At 41.1% G+C, this 25,238-nt stretch overlaps 2 protein-coding genes across 2 annotated transcripts in view; both read right to left on the bottom strand.

Annotated features, from left to right (window-relative positions):
• myo5b (myosin VB) overlaps positions 1 to 1,603 on the bottom strand; it is a gene marked incomplete at its 3' end in the record, with an annotated part of 94,509 nt that extends 92,906 nt beyond the window's left edge. Inside the window, exon 1 of the mRNA XM_080420416.1 lies at positions 1,125 to 1,603. Coding sequence (XP_080276542.1) covers positions 1,125 to 1,151 — 27 coding nt within the window. The 5' untranslated portion in view covers positions 1,152 to 1,603. The remainder of the gene's footprint in view (positions 1 to 1,124) is intronic.
• A 6,057-nt stretch (positions 1,604 to 7,660) lies between these two features.
• LOC308079080 (receptor-interacting serine/threonine-protein kinase 4-like) lies at positions 7,661 to 24,607 on the bottom strand (the record flags this gene model as incomplete). Its single annotated transcript, XM_080420417.1, has 10 exons — positions 7,661 to 8,288; positions 12,709 to 12,759; positions 13,718 to 13,751; positions 14,537 to 14,619; positions 15,041 to 15,196; positions 16,047 to 16,075; positions 17,024 to 17,166; positions 19,670 to 19,825; positions 22,869 to 23,040; positions 24,444 to 24,607. The coding sequence occupies 10 exons, from the start codon at positions 24,605 to 24,607 to the stop codon at positions 7,888 to 7,890; spliced, it is 1,389 nt and encodes a 462-aa protein (XP_080276543.1). The 3' UTR covers positions 7,661 to 7,887.
• Positions 24,608 to 25,238: the final 631 nt, after the last annotated feature.

Consider the following 25,238-nt stretch of genomic DNA (forward strand, 5'->3'; position numbering starts at 1 on the left):
GATTAATAATAATAAATAATTTTATAAATATGATTACTTTTTTTGTTTACTTGGTCTGCTCTTTTTCCCCTCTACACCTATAACCTCTTTGCCAAAAATAGCAGATCTACAAGCTCACAGCGGGCGTTGTAGATCTGCTATTTTTGGCTAAAGTTCTCCTCAGAAAAGGGATGCTAGGGTTCAAGTTAAGTGGGGGAAAAAAATCCTATCACACAAATATTTGGCAGACCCCCTGTAGTAACTCTGAGGGCCCCCTAGGGGTCCTGGACCCCCTGTTGAAGACCCCTGATTTAAGTGTTTAAAATGTCTGAAAATACACATGAACATAAATCTAACACACATGTGTAAACACAAGAAAATGTTTAATCTACAACACAATGTTATACAATATGTAATGGGGGTCCCTACTTCATCTGTCTCTCATCTAAGGGGTCCCTGCTTCATCTCTCTCTCAGCTAAGGGGTCCTTAAGTTGGCCTGAAGAACGTTGAAGACCCCTGATGTAATCTATTTATTTTCTCAAAGTTGTCACACACACACACACACACACACACACACACACACACACACACACACACACACACACACACACACACACACACACACACACACACACACACACACACACACACACACACACACACACAGCTATCTCTGCTAGTCAGTAAATAAATCACCAGTAGGTTAATGTATCCATTTGTAACTCAAAGAGTCCTGAATGTAACCAGAAGGGTCCATTTGGTTACATTTAGGACCCTGAGGGTCCATTTGGTTACATTTAGGACTCTGAGGGTCCATTTGGTTACATTTAGGACCCTGAGGGTCCATTTGGTTACATTTAGGACCCTGAGGGTCCATTTGGTTACATTTAGGAGACTCTCTCTCTTGTAATCAGTTCAGTCAGAATAAAAATAGTTTTGATCACAAGAGACATGAAAATAAAACAAGATATAAAATAAAAGTCACTTAATTCTCACCTTGGAAATACTCAAGTAAAGTAAAAAAAAAAAAGACCTGAAAATTGTACTTAAGTACAGTACTTGAGTAAAGATACTTAGTTACTTTACACCACTGAAAGAGAAATAAAATAAAACAAGATATAAAATAAAGTGACTTAATTCTTACCTTGGTGAACAAGTCATTCACTGACATGATGATGAAGATGATGAAGATGATCCAATAATAATAATAAGTTACAAAACTATAAAGTAAATAAATCAATGATAAATAAAAACTATATTCTTCATAAAGATAAAGTTATCATGTTCCTCTCCTCCTGGTCCACATGTCTCCCATAGAAACACTAAGCCTTATTATTATTATTATTATAATGTAAACAAAACAAAAAAAAATGTTATTGTTTCCTAAACCAGGCAGCAGGTGCAACAACACGTCGAGTTACACTAACACACACACACACACACACACACACACACACACACACATCAACAAGTGTGTGTTCTGACCATTACACACATCATGTGTGTATTTGGCTCCCTCATTTACATACGACGCGCGGAACCTAAAAATTGTGCATGAATTCAGTCCTTAAACAGAGTAGATCTACAGATCCATACAGAGATCCACTGGCTCCACAGATCCCGTTCCACTCCCTCTCTCTCTGAGAGAGAGACAGGTACTTCCTGCTCCGTGTGGGTGGATCCCGCCCTCTTTGTTTCTTTGGTGTTTCGACCTGTTACCTCCGCCCACACTGACCCTCTCTTCACCTCGAAACCACGCCCACCCGGGCGAAACACCGCGGAAAGAGGGAGGGGACGCCCCGCCCCCTTTCTCCCTGAATCCAAACGGCTTCTGTTTCTCGTTCAACCTCGAAACCACGCCCACACGGGCGAAAAGTACTTTTAAATAGCAGATCTACAAAAGCTCACAAGGCGTCCAATGAGCTTGTAGAACAAGTCAAACTTTACATTTCTTAATCAGTGGTTTAAAGTAACTAAGTACATTTATTCAAGTACTGTACTTAAGTACTTTTTTTTACTTTACTAGACTATTTCCAAATTTGCAATACTTTTACTTCTACTCCACTACATCTCAGACGCAAATATTATACTTTTACTCCACTACAATTATTTGAAAACTTTAGTTACTAGTTACTTTGTAGATTTAGATTATTATTACAAAACATACAGTAGCCACTTCAGCTCTATAAATACATTTCGGCCATTTGAAAATAGCAGATCTACAAGCTCACAATGCGTCGCGAGTCGCGACGCATTGTGAGCTTGTAGATCTGCAATTTTCAAATGATTCGTATACATTTGAAAACTTGAAAGAGGACATTCTGCACAATGATGAGTACTTTTACTTTTTTCGTACTTTAAGTGCATTTTGATGCCAATACTTTTGTATACTTTTACTCGAGCACATTTTGAATTCCAGACTTTTTACTTGCAACAGAGTATTGCAGTATTGATACTCTTACCTAAGTAAAAACATTTGAGTACTTTTTCCACCACTGAAACAAGGTAAACACATACACACAGAATGCAGACAGACGGTGCAGTGAATCAGTGAATCAGTGAATCAGTGAAACAGTGAATCAGTGAATCAGTAATCTGGGATCACAGGTAAAACAATAATATCAAATCCTAAATCATCAAAATAAAAAGGTCAGGTTACCTTGCAGTATAGATCATAGTCAGTCATGGCTGTCTGGTTTCTTGTACAGTTCCTTTATGTTTTAAAGTTGTATTGAAGCCTCCTCAGGAAGGCTTAGATGTCATTCCAGTATAGTCCTATAGAGTTATTTATTAAGACATGAATTGAATGAGATTAAATTAGAATAAGGTCTTTTTTTCCAGCTGCTTGTATAAGCCGTCTATGTGTTCATAATGAACTCTGTGCTGATAGTGAGGACATCTGACAGCCTGCCCTGAACCTTTCAAAACTAGTCTGAGCAAACACTCTTTAATTGTACCTGCTTACGTAACAGCAACTTGGCAACCCCTCCCAACATAACACAACACCTGACCACTCCTTCTGCAACTATGAGTCTAACCACACAACACAGCACCTCCCTAATGCAGGGGTGTAAAGTAACTAAGTACAGGTACTCAAGTACTGTACTTAAGTAAAAAGAATTGAGGTACTTTTACTTTACTGGAGTGTTTCAGTTTTTATTTTTTTTATTCAATACTTTTATTTCTACTCCACTACATCTCAGAGGCAAATATTGTAGTTTTTACTACAAATATTTAAAAAACGTTAGTTACGTTGTAGATTTGGATTATTATTACAAAATATACATTAACCACTTCAGCCCTATTTCAATTTTGGCTGTTTGATCTACAAGCTCACAACGTGTCGCGATGCGACACGTTGTGAGCTTGTAGATCTGCTATTTTCCAAAGATTTGTATAGATTTTATACATTAGAAAACTTGTGAAATGGGACATTCTGCATGATGAGTACTTTTACTTTTGGTACTTTAAGTACCTTTTGATGCCAATACTTTTGTACTTTTACTCAAGTACATTTTGAATTCCGGACTTTTACTTGTAACAGAGTATGTCTTTATTGCAGTATTGATACTTTTGATGATTACCTTCTGAAAAATGTACCAGGGGTCTCCGGTCTCGCCCAGAAGAGAAGATTTGTGTTAAAAAAAAAATCTAAATCATTCAAAATGTTCCAGACATTTGCGATATTTGTTTTTCAAAATATTTTCCAAAAATAGCAGAGATACAAGCAAGCTAGCTGTGTGAGCTTGTAGATCTACTAATTTCCAGGGATCACCCACAGAAGAGAAGATTTGTGCTCAAATAAATAATAATCTAAATAATTCAAAAATGTTCTAACATGTTTAAGAGACAGTATAGCCTATTAGCAGTGGTGGAAATAGTACTCACATGTTTTACTTAAGTGAAAGTATCAATACTGCAATATAGAAATACTCTGTTACAAGTGAAAGTTCAGAATTCAAACATGCACTTGAGTCAAAGTACAAAAGTATTGGCATCAAAATGTACTTAAAGTACCACAGGTAAAAGTACTCATTATGCAGAATGTCCCATTTCAAGTTTTCAAATGTATAATAAAATCATTTGAAAATAGCAGATCTACAATGAAAATAGCAGATCTCACAATGCGTCACGATGCGACGCATTGTGAGCTTGTAGATCAGCTATTTTCAAATGGTCTAAATGTATACAGGGCTGAAGTGGTTAATGTGTGTTTTGTAATAATCCTCCAAATCTACAAAGTAACTAAAGTTTTCAAATAGTTGTAGTGGAGTAAAAGTATAATATTTTTCTCTGAGATGTAGTGGAGTAGAAGTAAAAGTATTACAAATTGGAAATACTCGAGTAAAGTACAAATACCTCAGCACAGTGTTAATGAATCATGATAATGTGGGTAGAAACTCTCTGAACACGCCAGCTGTGACACAGCTAACACATCAGACATGTTTTAACAGCTCTTAACTAAAGCCTGCATACGTAACAGTTAACAAACACCCTGTGTTAACACAGAGGTTTATCAAACATTTCCAAGTCAAGGACCCCTAAATTAATTCATGTGCATTTGGTTCCATTTGTACACTCTCAGACAGTGGTGTAGAGTAACTAAGTACATTTACTCAAGTACTGTACTTAAGTACAGACAACTTTAGTTACTAGTTACTTTGTAGATTTATATTTGTATCACTAAACATACATTAACCACTTCAGCCCTATATACATTTCGGCTATTTGAGAATAGCAGATCTACAAGATCACAACGCGTCGTGAGCTTGTAGATCTGCTATTTTCAGAGACATTTTCAAAGATCTTTATCCATTTTTTTAAACTTGAAAAGGGACATTCTGCAGGATGAGTAGGCCTACTTTCTACTTTTGGTACTTTAAGTACATTTTATGCCATTACTCAAGTAAATTTGGGGAACAAAGACATGATAGACACATGAGGGATGATTACAGCTGGGGCAAACAGAAACATAGAACCAAGAATACTAGACCAAAACACATAGAAATACAAGACCTAGAAACTACAATCAATAACAAAGTCTGTGACTGTGACACGTACACGATTTGTGGTGTTAAAAATGTCCCAATATAATGAATGAATTGCATTTTGATAAGTACTTTTCTAAGTACTCAAACTTACTCAAAGCGCTTTACAATGGTTCATTCATTCATACAGGGGGGGGGGACATTGGGAGGTGGAGCGGCGAACAGTCGACGCCAGCGTCCCCACTTTTCCCACATTCACACACCAATGGTGGCAAGCTAGCGCCGACCGAATCATTGGAGGCAATGTAGGGTTCAGTGTCTTGCCCAGGGACACTTCGACATGTGGTCAGGAGGAGCCGGGATTCGAACCGCCGACCCACGGCTCATTGGACGACCTGCTCTACCTCCTGAGCCACAGCCGCCCGCACAATATACAGTAGGGCTAAAGTGGTTGAACTGATCTTTGCTATAGGTACCCCCCTGGAATCCACTCAAGGACCCCGAATAGGCGGACCCTGGACCCCACTTTAAGACCCCTGCTTTAGACCATGGACCGCCATAACTCTGAGAGTGTACACATGGAACCAAATGGACCCTTACGGGTCCATTTGGTTCCATGTGTACACTCTCAGAGTTACAGACCTGTAAGGGTCCATTTGGTTCCCTTTGTACACTCTCAGAGTTACAGACCTGTAAGGGTCCATTTGGTTCCCTTTGTACACTCTCAGAGTTACAGACCTGTAAGGGTCCATTTGGTTCCATTTGTACACTCTCAGAGTTACAGACCTGTAAGGGTCCATTTGGTTCCCTTTGTACACTCTCAGAGTTACAGACCTGTAAGGGTCCATTTGGTTCCCTTTGTACACTCTCAGAGTTACAGACCTGTAAGGGTCCATTTGGTTCCATTTGTACACTCTCAGAGTTACAGACCTGTAAGGGTCCAAGTGCTCTTAGTGCATTCCTACAGACCAACAATCTTATTCTACACATATGATTTTAAATGTGTTTATGATTTTACAAACTATAACATTATTGATACAAGTTATTATTATGACCTTTATTCTCATGGTTTATGCAAGAAGAGATTGATTGATTGATTGTTTAAATATTTTATTAGAGAAAAAGTAAACAGCACAGAAGTACAGTAACACATAAAGAATAATAAAAATGAAAGACATTTGATTTGATCAGTAATTCACATCAGCTGATCAGTAGGTTATAGAAAGATTGATTTAGATAAAACATTTGATCAGGCAATTATAACATAATATAAGTATAGAGCAAACATTAAAACACACTGGGTCTCATTCACCAAGATTATCGTCCCTGACCACCAATACATTACAATTAAAAACTTAAACTGATAGAAACTAAATCAGAACAAAGCATTTTCACTAGATTAAAACTAAACTAACAAAACCCGCTTTAAAAACTAAAGTGGAAAACATGAAGTGAAAACCTCATAAAAACACAAAGGAATGAACAACATGGTGTTACAGATTAAACATCAGATCTCATAGATAACTTCATAGACTATCGTTTGACAGACTCAGTCATCAGTGTTGTGTAAATCAGTGTTTTTTTGTTTACACATAATCTTTTCTATTAATCTGTTGGACTCATGTTAATGTGTATTTTCACAACATTTAAACCCCTCATTACTTAGTAAACTTCACCTGGGCTCTGTACTTGGTCTGCTCTTTTTCTCACTCTACACCAAACCTCTTTAATGAAAATAACTGGTCCTTCCCAGAGAGAGAGAGAGAGAGAGAGAGAGAGAGAGATGAGAGAGAGAGAGGAGAGAGAGGAGAGAGAGCGATGAGAGCGAGAGAGCTGAGAGAGCGAGAGAGAGAGAGAGAGAGAGAGAGGGAGGGAGGGAGGGAGGAGAGAGCGAAAGAGAGACTGAGAGAGAGAGAGAGAGAGAGAGAGAGAGAGGAGAGAGAGAGAGAGAGAGAGAGAGAGAGAGAGAGAGAGAGAGAGAGAGAGGGAGAGAGAGAGAGGGAGGGAGGGAGGGAGAGGAGGGAGGGAGGGAGGGAGAGAGCGAAAGAGACTGAGAGAGAGAGAAAGAGAGAGGGAGAGGGAGAGTGAGAGAGAGAGACAGAGAGACAGAGAGAGAGGGAGAGAGAGAGAGAGAGAGAGAGAGAGAGGAGAGAGAGAGAGAGAGAGAGATAGACAGAGAGAGAGAGAGAGAGAGAGAGAGAGAGAGAGAGAGAGAGGGAGAAGAGAGAGAGAGAGGAGAGGAGAGAGAGAGAGAGTGAGAGAGAGGGAGAGTGAGAGAGGAGGAGGGAGAGAGCGAAAGATGAGCTGAGAGAGAGAGACAGAGAGAGAGAGAGTGAGACGAGAGAGAGAGAGAGAGAGGAGAGAGAAAGAGAGTGAGAGAGAGAGTGAGTGTGAGAGGAGAGAGATGAGAGAGAGAGAGAGAGAGAGAGAGAGAGAGAGAGAGCCGAGAGAGAGAGACAGACAGACAGACAGACAGACAGACAGACAGACAGACAGACGAGAGAGAGAGAGAGAGTTTTGTATTCATGTATAAAACTAGCAACACCAGGGTTTTTAACCCCATGAACCATAGCGTCCCTGTAGGGAGAACATCCGCCGTCAAACAGCTGATCTACAAGCTGATCAACAACGTGACGCCTCGTGAGCTTGTAGATCTGCTATTTTCAGCAAGAGTTTTGGTGTAGAGGAAAAAAGGAGCAGAGCCCTGAGGAACTCCGGTCAGCTAATAGAATAGAGGGTTTAAGAGGTTATACATTACGTTTCATGTTTACCAGATCTCACACACCTCTGCAGTAGCTTCATAAGCCCATATCCCTGCATAGAGAGGTCCTCTGGTGAAGGAGGTTCTTTCTGTATGAATGAGCGTCATTCTGTCGGCTCCGTCTAAATGATAGAAACAGAGAAAACCTTCTGTCTGGTTTACAAAAACACCGACCCTGTCCCTCCCTGTGGAGGGAACAGGTACTGACACTGCAGTATGAATGCTGTTGTGAAAGAACACGTAGCCTTCAGCACCACAGAACCACTGCACCCTAACGCCCAGGACATGTCAGTCTGTTCAAAGGCTGATAGCCCCTCCTCCTTCCTGTTGATGTCTTTATAACTGACTGCTATATTAACATACTCTCCACTCCATTCAACTTCAAAGTAACAAGGATCAGACAGACTCTCTCTACTCAACACATTAGAGCTAAGGGTAAATCTCTGTGGATGATCAGCATACGGTTGGTCTTGTTCTGTATAAGTCGCCTTCCTGTAGTTTTCTGACAGGATGAGGCTCTTCTTCGCTGTGTTTGGGTCCAATGACAGAGGAGAGGAATCTGTGTGTGAGAAAACACATGATAAAATACACAACTTATTAACCCATTCAAGACCGGGAACGCATCCGTGTCATATTGAAGATGTCTTTGGCTATTCAAAATAGTAGATCTACAAGCTCGCAGCGCAGCAAGCTGCTATTTTTTTTTTATCATGAAAATGCTGATCTACAAGCTGTCAACAATGCGACGCGTCGTGAGCTTGTAGATCTGCTATTTTCGGAAAGAGATTTGGTGTAGAGAGAGAAAAGGAGCAGAGCCTGAGGAACCCCGGTCAGCTATTATAGAGGGTTTCAATGGTGGAAAAAGTACTCAAATTCTTTACTTAAGTAAAAGTATCAATACTGCAATATAGAAATACTATGTTACAAATAAAAGTCCAGAATTCAAAATTTACTTGAGTAAAAGTACAAAAGTATTGGCATCAAAATGTACTTAAAGAACCAAAAGTAAAAGTACAAAAATGTTTGAAAATAGCAGATCTACAATATATATATTTGTTTTACTCAAATCTTTGCTTCTGGGGGGTCCCTGGAACAACACATTTTCAATACATATCATTTTGGGGGTCCTTGACATGAAAAAGTGTGAAGAACCACTGACATTATAGCAATATACGTTTTTTTCAACCAAAAAAACTGTTAGGATTTAGAAGACATTTGTAGAATCCCACAGAAGAAAATATTTGAGTTAAAACATTTTAAATAGAAAATATATATTCAAAGATTTGCACAATTTTTTAAAGACTTTTCTTAAATAGCAGATCTACAAGTTTAAATAGAAAATATATATTATATATATATATTCGAGTGCCGCGCTATGAACTTGTAGATCTTCTATTTTTGAATAGCCTAAGTGATTGTGACACAGATGCGTTCCCGGTCTTAATGGGTTAAACACTTTGTACCTGATGACTGTATTCTGGACATGTTATTATACACCAACATGTTCACACATTAAAACTATAAATCATTTAAAACATTTCACACAACTCCTCATGTGTGTTTTCAGTGGTTTTACGATAGAGGGCGCTGTTCTGCAGTCTGTGAATGATCACCAGGATCAGGTGATCACATTACATTACATTACATTATATTATATTACATTATATTACATTATATTACATAATATTACATTATATTACATAACATAACATTACATTATATTACAGTCATTTAGCAGACACTTTTATCCAAAGACTTACAATAAGTGGTGCAGCTATAGATGATGTTTTAACTAAAAGATATATTTAAATATTTTCAAATAATAATAATAATAAAAAATATTATTTCTATTATTAATTTCATGAATATAAAAATGTGAAAGTTAGTAGATCTACAAGCTCACACCGTATGGTGTCATGATGATATGTGAGCTTGTAGATCTGCTGTTTTCACTATTCATCATACAAAGTATATACAGAGCTTAAGAGGTTAAAACCTCATACATCTGTTTGAGTTTACACTTTAAATCAGGGTCTTCAACAAGGGGTCCGGGACCCCTAGGGGGTCCTCAGAGTTACTACAGGGGGTCCGGGACCCCTAGGGGTCCTCAGAGTTACTACAGGGGGTCCGGGACCCCTAGGGAGTCCTCAGAGTTACTACAGGGGGTCCGGGACCCCTAGGGGGTCCTCAGAGTCACTACAGGGGGTCCGGGACCCCTAGGGGTCCTCAGAGTTACTACAGGGGGTCCGGGACCCCTAGGGGGTCCTCAGAGTCACTACAGGGGGTCCGGGACCCCTAGGGGTCCTCAGAGTTACTACAGGGGGTCCGGGACCCCTAGGGGGTCCTCAGAGTCACTACAGGGGGTCCGGGACCCCTAGGGGTCCTCAGAGTTACTACAGGGGGTCCGGGACCCCTAGGGAGTCCTCAGAGTTACTACAGGGGGTCCGGGACCCCTAGGGGGTCCTCAGAGTCACTACAGGGGGTCCGGGACCCCTAGGGGTCCTCAGAGTTACTACAGGGGGTCAGGGACCCCTAGTGGCTCTTCAGAGTTACTACAGGGGGTCTAGGACCCCCTAGGGGTCCTCAGAGTTACTACAGGGGGTCTAGGACCCCCTAGGGGTCCTCAGAGTTACTACAGGGGGTCAGGGACCCCTAGTGGGTCTTCAGAGTTACTACAGGGGGTCAGGGACCCCTAGGGGTCCTCAGAGGTACTACAGGGGGGGGGCTAAATGTGTGTGTGATATGTTTATATTTTATGAACATGAACCACTTGAACTCCAGCATCTCTATTCTGGTGGAACATTTGCTGAAAATAGCAGATCTACAAGCTCACAACGCCTCGTGCTGAGAGGCGTTGTGAGCTTGTAGATCTGCTATTTTTGGGGAAAAGGTTTGGTGTAGAGGGAAAGAAGAGCAGACCAAGTACAGAGCAAACAGTCAAGTTCACTAAGTATTGAGGGTTTAAACTTTAAAGGGTTAAATGTGTGAAAATACACTTTAACATGAATCCAACATTAACCCATTAAAGGGATAGTTCACCCAAAACATGACTAATTTGATGACCCCCATGAAGCCTTGAATTCATGGAGATTGTTTAGTTTTTGTCACATTCCTGAGACAATCATTTGGTTAACCCTAACCCTACCGGTGGAAAGATACTAATGTATCCGGTAGGAGACTCAAAGCAGACTCTTTGAGTCTCCTTTGAGTGTCCTACTGGAGAGACCACCGCTCATCAAATCATTGTCTCAGTAATGTGACAAAAACTAAACAAATCTCCATGAATTCAAGGCTTCATGGTGTGGGTAGAATTGATAGAAAATATGTTTTTTTGGGGTGAACTATTCCTTTAAGACCTGAGGCCGATTCTACAAATAACTTATAAATCACTAGTTCTCACACTTTCAACATTTTTTCAAATATTTTAAAAAATAGCAGATGTACAAGTTTTTTGTACAAGCCATAGACTTTCTAGGGTTTTAAATCCTCTTAGCAGACCTTGTATTGAACTGTACTTTCCTCACTTTTTTCAAACTGCTGATCAAGTATTGAATCAATTAAAAAACTATTTAGTGTAAATATAATCCACAGACACAATCCACAATAATTTTAAATCTGGCCACTCTATTTAGCATGTTATTATATGAAAAAAAATCACATTTATTTTTTAAATTGTAACAGCCGATCTACAAGCTCACAACCTGATGTATCACGCTGTGAGTTTAGCTACTTTTGCGTGACACTGTCATGATGAAGTATAAATTAGGTCATTCATTATGAAAATACCCTAACAGAGATTAAATATGGAGATGCAAGGTTTCTTGCCTTCAGCAACAACATGTAAATGAGTTTAAGTGTCTGTTCTGTTCTTCTGTCTCTCATCTTTCAGGAGGACATTAACGTGAGGAGGGATCTCCTAATTAAAGGACTCTGAATCTTCCTTAATGAGGATCCTGGAGACCTTGTGCAGGAGTTCATAGTAAGTGACTGACTATAAAGTGTACAAATACATGCACTGTATGTGTACATCTTAGAAGAACCGGAGAACATGCTGCATCATTTGCTCTTTGTCTTTGCTGAGCACTGGAACGGCAGTGTTGTGTTAACTCTGCTGTACTCATATTAACTACTGTAGTTGTATTACATAGTTGTGACTTAAACTGTCACTGCTAATTATTCTATCACTGTCCTTTGTAGTGACTCTCAATGATTGATAATTATTAAACAATGAATGCAGCGTCCTATTGCGGTGAAACTTTAGTTTACATGCACATTCACACTACGTTGAGGAACAAATGCCACCGTTTTAACATTGCCCTATTTTAGCGCCACCAGGAGGCCGATTTTTGCAACACTTTTTTTTAATATTACTCCTAGAAATTCTGTCCAAACCTCATGCAAATAAGTACACATTATCTCTATAGTCAAGTGATCAAGATGGTTCCGTCCGATTTCTTATATTCCATCCTGATTGGCGAATTTCGAACATTGCTGGCCCATAATAACCTACCTGACCTGGCTAAAACCTGTGGTCTGAGGAGCACTTTTTGTAGTTATTTATGATTTAATTTAATTGATGAAAAGGAAAAAAAAACTATATGGAGGCACACGCACACACGCACACGCGCACGCACACACACACACACACACGCGCACACACACACACACACACACACACACACACACACACATTCTTAAATGGCATCATGATTTGAGTGCGTGGGGGTCGCATTTTAAATAAGCCATTGTGCTTTTATGAGCGATCCAGTTTAGAGGACCTTGTATTGTGAATTGTACTTCCATGTACTGTTTCCATGTCTTCCTAAATAAAGTACTTCAATCAATCACACACACACACACACACACACACGCACGCACACGCACACGCACACGCACACACGCACACACACACACACACACACACACACACACACACACACACACACACACACACACACACTATACCACCATGTACTCACGTTTTAAAAAGTCCTCTCTGTTTGTGCTTTCAGGAGACACTGCTGGACGTGCTGGAGACAAAGTAGAGACAAGAAATCATTAACATGACTGAAGAATGACCTTAACTGAGGTTACATTTTAATCTACAATATAACATGATATAGTTGTGCCTATTGTAGTTGTGCTTCATCTCATTTTAAATATTCAATCATTTATTATTATTATGATGATTGGCTCATTTTGGTTCCCCTTTGGGAGCATGGTACCTTACGCACAGTGTGTGATGTGCATGTGCTTAGCGGTGGCCCTGGATATATCTACTCTCTAAAAGACAACTATTCATCAGATTACTAATGTCTGACACATGGATTCAACGCATAGACTCATTTTGCAGTCTAATAGGCTGTGGGAGGAAACTGTCTTTCAGTCTGCTTGTGCTGGCCTTTATACTCTGGTACCTCTTCCCAGGGCAGCAGATGGAATAGTCTGTTGTGTGTGTGTGTGTGTGTGTGTGTGTGTGTGTGTGTGTGTGTGTGTGTGTGTGTGTGTGTGTGTGTGTGTGTGTGTGTGTGTGTGTGTGTGTGTGTGTGTGTGTGTGACTTGACAGGCAGCGAGGCGAGCCGGCGAAAACTTTCTTATTGGCTTTCCATGCTTTGTTTGGTCGTATTCTGGTTCATAATGTCGTAAAATCGTTTCGAGAATATTTAAGGGCGTGTTATTTAAATGACGCTCGTTTTTAGACGTCAGATTTATCAGAGCTCCGACCAAATGTACGCTAGGATTGGCTGTATAGGATCGCTTCAGAAAGATTAGAGATTAGCTGCTGGTCACAGACAGACGGACGGACGGACGGACAGACAGACAGACGGACAGACAGACAGGTTGCAAAACATAGTCTTGGCCATGCCTTTCAGCCTGGCGGAGACAATACTATTTGCAATTTCAATAGGGCTTCACACTGGTGCAGTGCTCGGGCCCTAATAATAATAACTTGAACATTGAACTGTACAAGGACAAAAAAAAGCTCACCGCTTTGTGCATCCTTCAGCCTGCCATCAGTATCCTGTTAAACACAGTCATTTCAACAACATCATGTACAGTATGAGTTCTATTGAACATCATGTACAGTTCAATATACAGTACAATGTATTGTATTGTACATTGTACAGTGTACAGTACATTGTATGTCTTTAGGTGGTCTGTAGAGTCTATGGGCGTAACTTTGTCCATACTTTGTACTGTCTATGGTCCTTTTACAGGACAGTAAAGTAAATGTATTAGTTACATGTAATCATTACCAGCTTCCTCTGCACTTGGTAGACAGTAATGAACACATTCCCTGCCAAGCTATATATACCCGATTTCTGTTGCTGCTGCCAGGGTTTTTTCGATTTTTCAAACCTTTTTAAGTAGTCACAAAATATTTATCTCCAGTATGATCGATCCCCTGATGGTTGCTAATCCGAGAGGGTTTCACTGTGCTTCCACAAAAACGTTAGCTTAGCACGTTAGCTTAGCATTAGCTTGTTATGCACACTAACAAGCTAATGAAAAGAAAAAAAACAAAGCAAAGAAAAAAAACAAAAAAAAAACACACAGGAGCCGAGATACAGGATTTTTAAGTAATAAGTTAACCAGGGAGTGAATGGAGCAGTAAATCTTCGGATCGCGATATCTCTGGTTCTGTGCAAAAAAAAAAAAAAAACATTTTTTAAAAATTATTTTTTAAACCTTTTCAAAAAAACGTTTTTGGCAGTGAACGGTTGGATTTGCATGACGTAGATCTACGTTTTTGGCAGGGAACTGGCAGGGAATGTGTAAATGGATTTAGTAACATGTAATCATTACCAGCTTCTTCTGCACTTGGTAGACGGCCTCATTAATCCCACTCGTGTGCTGCTCATAGAGGCCTTCTGTCACAGCAGTGCATTCTGGGAACCACGCGCGCACACACACACGCACACGCACACGCACACACACACACACACACACACACACACACACACGCACACACACACACACACACACACACACACACACACACACACACACACACACACACACACACACACACACACAGTGAATTCAGCCACTCAGACAGACCCATGACTAAGTATTACTTTCTTTAAATTAGCTTTCAGCAAACCCACACAGTTTCTCCAAGAACTGTTTTAGTTTTATTCTGCTCCCAACTTTACTACTGTATTATTCCTCTTACATTCTGTTCTGTGCTGTAATGTTTTTCTCCCGTTTGTGATCAGTTCAACGGTATTTCTACAGGTGGGAGGTAAAAAAAGAAAAACTAGTCAACTCTCCATCCACGCGATGGTTGTTGCAGGACAGTCTTCTCACCTGGAAAACTGGGTCTTCGGTTGGGGTTTTGGTGCCAGCAGCTCTCCATAAGCTTTACCAGCTCCTCCAGTCCTGGAGCCTTCATTCCTTTAGCAACGTGTAGCGGCAGCCTTTCTCCCCGGCAGGCATTAAACATTGCAACGCTGTGGCCAGTGTCTGAGAGAGTGGAGAGGAACATAGATGATAGGAGGAGATGTTTAGAAGAGAAGAGAAACCTTAATAATACATAGGAGAACGGGTACGTGTTTTTAATTCTTATTGTTGAATAAACATTAAGTCAAAGAGTGGAATCTGTGAGGCTGAGACAATGAGTGGGTAACACTTTACTTAAAAGGTCAGGTCTATAATGCGTTACACCCCATTTATAATGCATTATAATGATGTTATAAGACATTATATCACTGTTATAAATGTTTATAATTATGTATAACAACTTATAACAACGTTTATATGAAGTGTTATAATAATGTCATTTATAAGTGCTGATCATAGTGCATTATAAACTCAGTGGAACATCACATAACTACCAGGTAACACTTTCTTTCTATGCATTTGATGTATTATGATGTATTATCTTGTGTATTATCTTGTGCTTACTGTAAGTCACTCTGGATTAAGAGCGTCTGCTAAATGCCTAAACTGTAAACTTTACTTAAAGGTCGGTTCTATAATGCATTATAATGCATCTTAATGCATTAAAATGCACTTATAATGCTTCATAACACTCATTATAAATGTTTATAATTATGCATAACAACTTAGAAAAACACACTTTATTACTAACTAAGTCAAGGTAGTTATGATGTGCTGTTCCTCTGAGCTTATAATGCATTTTGATCAGCACTTATAATACGTTATAAACATTGTTATAATTTATCATACATGATTATTAAACATTTATAACAAGTGTTATAATACCTTATAAGCGATTATAATGTATTATAGACCCGACCTTTAAGTAAAGCGTTACTGAAAAAAAGAAAGGAAGACAGAGAGAATTACTCACTTAAAATGGTCCACAGCAGTATGGCATAACTAAAATAAAAAGAGACATTAATCAGCAGTTAGTTTACATATCCACATATTATCTCAAATCCACAATCTTTATGATTATGATATATTCCCTCCCAGCTAGGGACATCACCTGGTACGCCAGAATTTGGCAATAAATGGGATTTATTTACTTAAATTTGACTGATTCAGTCACATTCATTCCTTGAGCGCTGAAACCTAGGGTTGGACACAAACAACACCTTTCTAGGTTGAGTAATGAATGAGATTGTAAACTCCCGGTAGCCATCGTGGACGCCATCTTGAAAATGATGCCTTTCCAGAAGTTGGATTTTCCTAAACTTTTAGTATGCTATATAGCATGCCCTATAGTCACAGAATCCATTGAAAATATTTTCTATCAATTATGTGGTGGTTCAACCATATACTAGCCTGCCCTAGCGCATCTGATATCTGGTCTGGTCTGGTCTGGTCGAGGCTAACCATATACTGACCTATCAAAATATTGGAATTATTGCAAACCGGCCACAAGGGGGCGATCCCAACTCATTTGCAATGTTTTTGAAAACTTTATACCCATACCTAACACCATGCCAAAAATATAAAACTTGTCACCAAGTGCACGATTTTTATGAATTCCCTCCCAGCTATATTGAACTTTCTACTTTCAATGCATTATGTAGGATATTCACAAGGCTTTGCAGTGACACACAGCTGAATTACAGTCAAAGACAAAGACGATGCACATCTTCCACCTTCAGTGCTGAGGCAATGTGCAAAAGGCAGTAAAATCATAGACCAACAAAGGGCTCGCAACTCCCTTTTAAATGTGAGTGGCTTGACAAAGACTGCAAGTTCACATGGTTGTCTGCCGCTGGAATTAAAACTTGGAGCATTTAAAAGTGAGTTGCAAGCGCTGTGATATTGTTGAATTCCAGCCACACAGAAGATGGCACAGGGAATGATGAATACCAGTAGACATCAAAGCTGCAGGCAGATGTGTACGACTCGGGGAAAGCCAAAGCCTCTGGAGGCATGAAGAAGGGCGTCCCAGCCCCCTTGACACGAGTAGACGTCACATTGTTGACAAACTTGGCGAGGCCAAAGTCAGTGATCTGGAGGAATGAGAGAGGAGAATGGAGAGAATGAGTTTCTGGCTTCATACAATAACAGAATGGAGATGATCTTAAACAGTGCCAGAGGAGCGACATGCTTGACCCATTGGTCCATCATTAGTGGTAAATCCCCCAACAAAGTACCTGAGACTCACCTTGAACTTTTGACCTGTGTCCAACAGTACTGCTAGAAAGGCTCCAAGCATAATATTAAGCTGATTATTATTTGCCTATTATTACTACCTTAAAAACTGTGTTCAGAGTAATATGCACCTGCCACCATATATGCGCAATGCATTATGGGTCTTTCATTCATTCCAGTAGTAACAGCAGAGAGCGGTGAATTCCGTCCAGTTCACCTGCTACAACTATCTTCTTCATTTGTACAGCACTGCAGTGCCAGTGTGCGTCTTTGACTACTGTAAGTGCATTATTTAGTTGTAGTGATTCTGCTTTATCTGTGCTTATTTGAGTTACTGCTGTTTCTGTATGTTTATTTCGTTGGTTTGATTGACAGTGATTGATCACTCCTTTCCTTTAATGTCAGTTTGCTACAGTGCGTGCCTTAAGCACCCCTCATTATATTTCTCTGTGATGTAATGTTTATGTATCATGTAAGAGAGTAAGTACATTTGAGACTGGCGTGCGCATTTATATGTTTAAGCCCTTTATAGCACGTCAGGTCTGTGATATGTTTGGCCATGTGTATTGCACGGGCATCGTCATTAGCGCAACGTCACGCAGCTGCGGTGGCCCTTTGATGTGTGGTGGATAAAATTCATATAACAGTCATTGTGGTATTGATTAATTGAATGTATTAGTAAGAGGCAACAATCATCACCTGTTCTTCCCTGTCAAACTCCTCTCCCTGACAAAGTATTTTAGAAACAGTCGACTCATGCAAACCTATTTCAAACATACCGACTCTGTGTGAGTCAGTTATAAAATAAAGCCCATGTAGGGAGTGACCATCTGTTGTTACCTCATGTGTACTTCTCCTGACTGTATAAATGTCTGTAAGAGATTGGTGTTGGGGAGTGATGGGGGAAGCTCTGGAGGGAGACACTAGTCTCTCTCTGTTGTGATGAGATCTACAAATAAAGCATGGAGTTTGTTTCCTGACAACTTGAGTCCTGCATCTTCCTGATCTGTTTAACTTACATAAGTAACATTAAGCCACTTTAGCACAGTCCAAGGATGCAGTGATTATCACCAGGAGTAACTGGTTTGTGTGTGATGTTAGTGAGCAGTTTGTATTGAAGGGAGTACAGCATTGCGGTACGTTACTGTCTGTCTCTCTGCTCCTGTCTTAATGAATGTTAGTATTATAAATGGTAGAATGACACGGCCGTTTGTTGTTTCAGGCCCGGTGATATAACACTGCTGCTTTGCGGGTTGTGGTTTCACCAAGCATTAAGAACCATCTTACATCTACACACCACTCTGAGAATCCTCCCCGTTCATAAACGGCCTGCGGTCTGTGCTGTGGGTTATATGGGTTGACGTGCTCCTACCTGTTGCCTCCGTCAACAACCTCCGGCTCCAGCCTCCTTGTTTATTATTTTTGTTTATTTAGTGTTATTGTTTATTTAGTTATTTTGTGAGACTAGGCCTACAGACGGCATTCTGTTCTAATGGTGAAAGCGTTATTTTAATCTATTTTCACGGCACATCCTTAACCTATTGTCTGTCTTGCAGGCCTGTTACTGGGAACCCCTGGTGTGTGGGAGCAGGTGACAGCCGCCCAGTTTGGTTGTGGTAAATCCCTCCCCCCCCTTTGGTGTGTAATCCATCCTAATTCAGTTAGCTGTGAAATATTGGGGTGCCCCCCTCCTCTGGGTCGGTCGGCCTGCTCATCCTCCCCCCTTACCCCCGAGCACTGGCCCTAGAGGTAGATTTTATTTTATTGTTAAAGTGTATTGTTACATTGTTTGTACTTATTGAATGTCATGCTCATGTAAATTTACAATAAAGCTTTTTGTACTTTTTGGCTAAACACTGTTTCTGCCTATAATTTATCGTACAACGAACTGTGTGAGGAGCAATCATATGTTCAGGTGGTTTGCTTAGATTACTAGTAGTGGTATTTCCTAGGGTGCAACTCCCTAGGTGGCGTAGTTGGCTATACATGCATTCATACCGCCCTGCTACACCTACTATATTATATTATTGCAGTGATGTGATATATTGTGATTTATGTATGGTATTTGGTACTCACACCTGTTATTCTTTCTTTCTGTATTTACTGCAGAACCACACCTCCTCCTATTGACCCAATGTTATATTCGCACTCAGTGCCTGTATCAACCATCCATCTGCATACCCATGCCAGTCTGTACCTGTGCATACAGCCTCAGTAAAGCTACCATACTATACACTTCAATTTCCTGTCAATTGTGTCCTGACCTGACCGACACCCCGGGGGCGAATGAAGCCCATAGAACCAGTCCCCTTATACAGTCCTTTACAAAACCTCACCAACAAGTACATTGGTAGGACTCACCTTGACATTTAGACCTGTGTCCAGCAGGACATTGCCAGGCTTCAGGTCCTTGTGGATGATGGGAGGGCTCAGACTGTGAAGGTAGTTCATGCCCAGAGCCACTTGGTGAACCAGTCGAAACACCAGGGACCAGGGTGGCAGGTGTTTTAGTTTGTTCTGGTGAGGGTGGGGGGTCAAACAGAAACATTCAATTCACAATCACAAATACATAACAAATAAAGACTCATTTAATGGGATAGATCACCCTCAAGATTACTTTTTTTTCCTATCGATTACTCGCCGGAGCCTTAAGTTAATTTTTAGTTTTTTTTTGTCTTTGTCGCATTACTAAGACCAGTCCATACCCGGTCGACGCATCCGTGGGGGGATATGCGCACATGATCTGGCAACACGGGAGGAAGTTCGCCCCATAGCTGGGCAGGCCCGTAACCATGGCGACATTCTTTGACACAAAAACGCTAATAAACAGCTGAGATTTGGTGAAATCGAAAAACGGGCTCCGCAGTTCAGTTGGCATGGTAATGGTCAATGTCTGTGTGCAAATTCAGATCAATTGCTCCAGCCACTGAGGAGAACCAGGCACACAGTTTTGGCCTCACCACCACCCACCACCCACCACAGAGGTTTCTCAAATTATAGGAGGATAATAATTGGAATCCCAATTTTCATTTTACTCTGCTGCCTACTATCAGTGTTGCCAGATTGCGAGAGAAATAAGCAGCCAGGTCTATGAACATTTTACTGCATGCGTTGTGTCTGTCTGTGTGTGTATGTGTGAGAGAGAGAGATGTGGAAAACAAGCGAGTTGTTGTCCGCACAAGTTTGGACGGAGAGCAATGTTTTTATCTTTTGACTTCATAGAAAAACGAGCCCAAAATCGCGTATAATTAGCAGACATTGCAACACTGTGAGAGAGAGAGACATTCTAACCACGCACTCTATGTAAAACCCATTTTTACAAAAGGGCCTTTTTATCGCCCTAAAGACAGCAAGTCTTGTGCGTCAAATTATAATCATAATAATGGCTCAGATTTATATCACGCTTTACCCAAAGTCGCTTTATATAAAAGAAAAGGAACCAACTTCATTAAAGGACGCCTTCACCGCTTTTCAACCTATCTTCATATAATTGGTCCTCTCTGCTCATTATAATATGACATCATGTCTGTCTACTCACTGTGTGTCTCAGAGGAGGGCTGTGGACAGTTCTTGCATGCTTACATGCCTACCAGTGACATCATCGATGGGCAATCCAAGCTAATAGAAACTGCAGGCTTTCTGTTCCTGGAAAGTTAGCATGCTATAATGGAAGACATTGTTCTCGCGTTAATACAAATCTAAATAAAAAAATTGAAATCTGCCTAATGATGATGTCACTGGTAGGCGGGCTTCTGAAGTGGTACAGACCTCCTATGAGACACAGACAAGGTAGAATTCTTTAAAATAATTTGATCATGAGAATCAGTGAAAACAGTGAAGTCGTCCTTTAAGAAAAAACAAAAAGAATAAAAAGAGAAGTTCTAGATAAAAAATTATGAAAGGCTAAGCATGGGTTTGGGAGAGATCTTAAAGGGACTATACCATGAATTTCACTTTTTTTGGGGGCTCCCCAGTGTCTCTTGTACCCAGTACTCAGTCATTCATCTTCATTTCATGGATTTTCTGAATGGGCGTGTCTGAACAGGCCATTTCAGATTCTCTCCATGCTTACGTAAGCATGGAGCACAAATGAAGCTTTAGTTGACACAGCTGTGTCACCTAATCAGCGCTGCGTATGGGTGGTTCGCTCGACAGAACCAGGGTCCCGAAGTGATAGAATCTGAACCAAGCCGGACTCAATTGACGATTATAAAACGCTTGTTTCAACCCGTGGCCGCTAAAAATTTAAACATCTAAGAGCAGGGGTGCAGACCTATTATTTTTGGATACAATGTGCGGGTAAGAATACTCGCTCCCCCCCCCCCTCCCCCTCACAGGCACCGAGGAATGTGAGAGACAGTGGCACCTCATCTCGGAGCATGAGGGAGAGGTTTCAAAATGTGTCTATAGTTTTCATAACATTCTATTTGAGTTTAGTTGAATAAACTTCGCACTGGGTCCAATAGTTAAAACTATAAATAGAACATCATTTCTACTACAGAATGGAGGGCGGGGGGAGGTGATGATTGACAGACAAACTTCCTCAGTAGCGCCCCTCTGCCCAAAGGAGGACGTTTTGGTATTGCAGCTGAAAAGGCTTGGAATGACAGACAGACAGATTATGAAAAATAATATCTGGATGTTTTTTTTAGGCTTAAACCCGTATAAAATGTATTAAGGGCCAATATTTATATAACATTTTTATTTTTTTATTTTTTAAATTCATGGTGTATCTCCTTTAAGTCGGCCTCTGCCTTTTGGCTGGGAAAGGCTATCCTGAAGAGGTGAGTTTTGAGTGTGGTTTTGAAGGAAATGAGGTTGGGGGCGTCTTAAATATGGTTGGGGAGTGCATTCTAGAGGGAGGGAGCAGCAACAGAGACAGCCCTGTTATGTCCCCCCAGGTACAGTACTTGGTCTTGGGGACCTCCAGGATGTTGGCTTCACTGGACCTGAGGGAACGGGAGGGGGCATAAGGTTCGTTATTGGATTTATTGAGGACTTTGGAGGTGATGGCGTTGAGGATACTGTTACAGTAATCAGGCCGGGATGTAATGAAGGCGTGAATGAGTGTTTCGGCTGAGAATGTTCAGAGAGGGCAGGAGGCGGGCAATGTTGTGAAAAAAAAAGGTGAAAAATAACTATAACTTTTAACATAACTTAAGTGTACAGAAATTGTTAAAATTATGTTTTTATGTGGACACGCCTCCAGTTCATTAAGTATACCTGGTTCTCACCTTAGCACCTCCTCCACCACCTTAGCACCACCCACCTGTCCTAGTCCCTCCTCCTCCTCATGCCCACACCTGTTGTGTTATGATAATGAGGGGGAGGGTATGGCTTTGTGATGTCACTAAAGCGCTGTTTCTCTATTGGCACGTTTGACCCTCAAGGTTTCAGCCTCCAGGTAGAAACTCAAAATAGTCAGAGAAGACATAAAACACCATAAAAACACCACCAGGGGGCTTAATGAAGTTCTATCAACCTCATAGACACATGAAAAACTGAAAAAGTGAAAAACCATGGCACCGCCTCTTTAAAGAGTAAAAAAAAAAAAGCTGACCTGCAAGGATTCGAGGGATCCTCTCTCCATCAGTTCCATGACCAGACCCATGTGTGTGAAGGGGGACTGGTTCGCACGGCCCCTGAAGACCCCCAGGACCCTTATGACATACTGGCTCTCTGCCCGTCGCATCAGTTCACCCTCACGAAGCAAATCCTTATCCGAGAACGACCTGATGACACATGAGATACATGTCACTTTCCCTCCCACTGTCTCTCTCTCTCTCTCTCTCTCTCTCTCTCCCTCTCTCTCTCCCTTGCCATTTTCAATACGTAAAGGTGACATGGTGTAAATAAATCACATGCCATTCAGCACCATGGACAGAGCAAGGGTCCGAGAGCAGAGGAGAGAGAAACTAGAAAAAGTGCTCCTTCGAGCACAGGTCTCCGCCAGGTCAGGTAGGTTATTGTGAGCCAGCAATGTTCGGAATTCGCCAATCAGGATGGAATATTAAAAATCGGATGGAACCATCTTGATCACACGACTATAGAGATAATGTGAACTGATTTGCATGATGTTTGGACAACATTTGTAGGAGTAATATAAAAAAGAAAAATATTGCAAAAAATCGGCCTCCTGGTGGCTCTATAATAGGGCAATGTTAAAAGAGTGGCATTTATTCCTCAACGTAGTGTGAATCTGCGTGCAAAGTTTCACCGCAATCGGACGCTGCGTTCATGATTTGCAGCATTTTGTTCAAAACGGGCCACTCCTGTAAACTTTAGATCTCAATCTTAGCCAATCAGGATGGAATATGAATGTCTTGATCACATGACTATAGAGATCATGTATACCGAATTGGCCTCCTGGTGGCGCTATAACAGGCCCATGTGAACAATTTGGGGCAGAGGTTCTGAATTGGCACCCAGGGAGTGTGTGTGCACAGTTTCGCTGTGACCGGGCCAACGGTGCCTGAGATTAGCTGCTCACAGACAGATGGACACACGGACGGAAGGACGGACGGACGGACGGACGGACGGACAGACAGGGGGTAAAACATACTCTTGCCATGCCTTTTGGCCTGGCGGAGACAATAACGATCTTTGTGTTACTACAGGGATGGATCATTGAGGTGTGGCTTGTACAGTTTAATTCAACTCCACCTGTCTTGACAAGCAACTTGATGGATTTAGCCGATTCCATTCATTCTAGGCTAGATCCCCAGTTAAAGTCCAAATGCAACTAATTCATCTCATGGATTCAAAAGTGAGACCACAGTAGTAACATCAGAGTCTACTCAGCAGCCTGGGAGAAGGAACACAAAGCGTTGTGGCTCTAGAAGTGCATCACGTACGACACAAGCTACAATATAAATATAAATCCTATATTCAAGTTGCCTAATGATTGGACGGTGGACCAACAGTGGACGTCGCAAACGTTACATGTGGAACTGCGAGGCGCACCGTTGCTCCGATCCACACAAACACTGTTCAGGGGTTTGGCATGACAATAGTCACACCAGGGGCCACGCCAGGGTAGATCAGGCTGATATAGCAACATACTATAAGTTTTTCAGAAAGATATTTGTAGATGCGTTCCTGGATTGAATCAGCACTCAGTAACTTCTCCACTTACCCGTTATCATGACATAACAGTTTAATGGCCACATCCCATCTCCACTGAAGATGTCTGGCCTTGAAGACTTGACCAAATCCTCCTGCACCAATCGCCTTCCAGCTCTGCTCCAGACTCTTCTCATCAATCACTGCTAGAGCTGCAGGGGAGCTGGACTGTGCCATTGTTCACTGAAGAGAGAGGGGAGTAGGGTTACAGGGTAGCTGGACTGTACCATTGTTCACTGAAGAGAGAGGGGAGTAGGGTTACAGGGTAGCTGGACTGTGCCATTGTTCACTGAAGAGAGAGGGGAGTAGGGTTACAGGGTAGCTGGACTGTGCCATTGTTCACTGAAGAGAGAGGGGAGTAGGGTTACAGGGTAGCTGGACTGTACCATTGTTCACTGAAGAGAGCAGTGGCGTCAGTTCAGTAAAAGCTAGGGTATGGCAGGGTTAACTATCTAAAAATTTGGGGGCCCCTTTTTCGGCCGCACGGCTTGTCTGCTGCGGGGGTTGCTGTGTCAATCTTTTTTACCAAAAAATGCATGCAGAGAGGTCTGCTTCCTTTTCATTTTAACTCACTGTTCACAAGTAAATAAAACAGCCTGTCTGCTATTGAAAAAACGCGCCTCTGCTGCTTGCTAATTAACAATAATGCATTGCACCTGTGTTGAACCTGGGATTCCCAGGCTGGGCCTGGGAATATACCATTTGACAAGATAGGGGAGAATAGGGGAGATACAAGCAGTTGTGAAGAATGAAATACCCTGTGAAAGCAATCATTTTGCATTGGTAGTTATTTTACTGAAATTTAATA

This window comes from Gymnoscopelus braueri (assembly GCF_963280865.1).
Source record: "Gymnoscopelus braueri genome assembly, chromosome: 22".
NCBI classification, from domain to species: Eukaryota; Metazoa; Chordata; class Actinopteri; order Myctophiformes; family Myctophidae; genus Gymnoscopelus; species Gymnoscopelus braueri.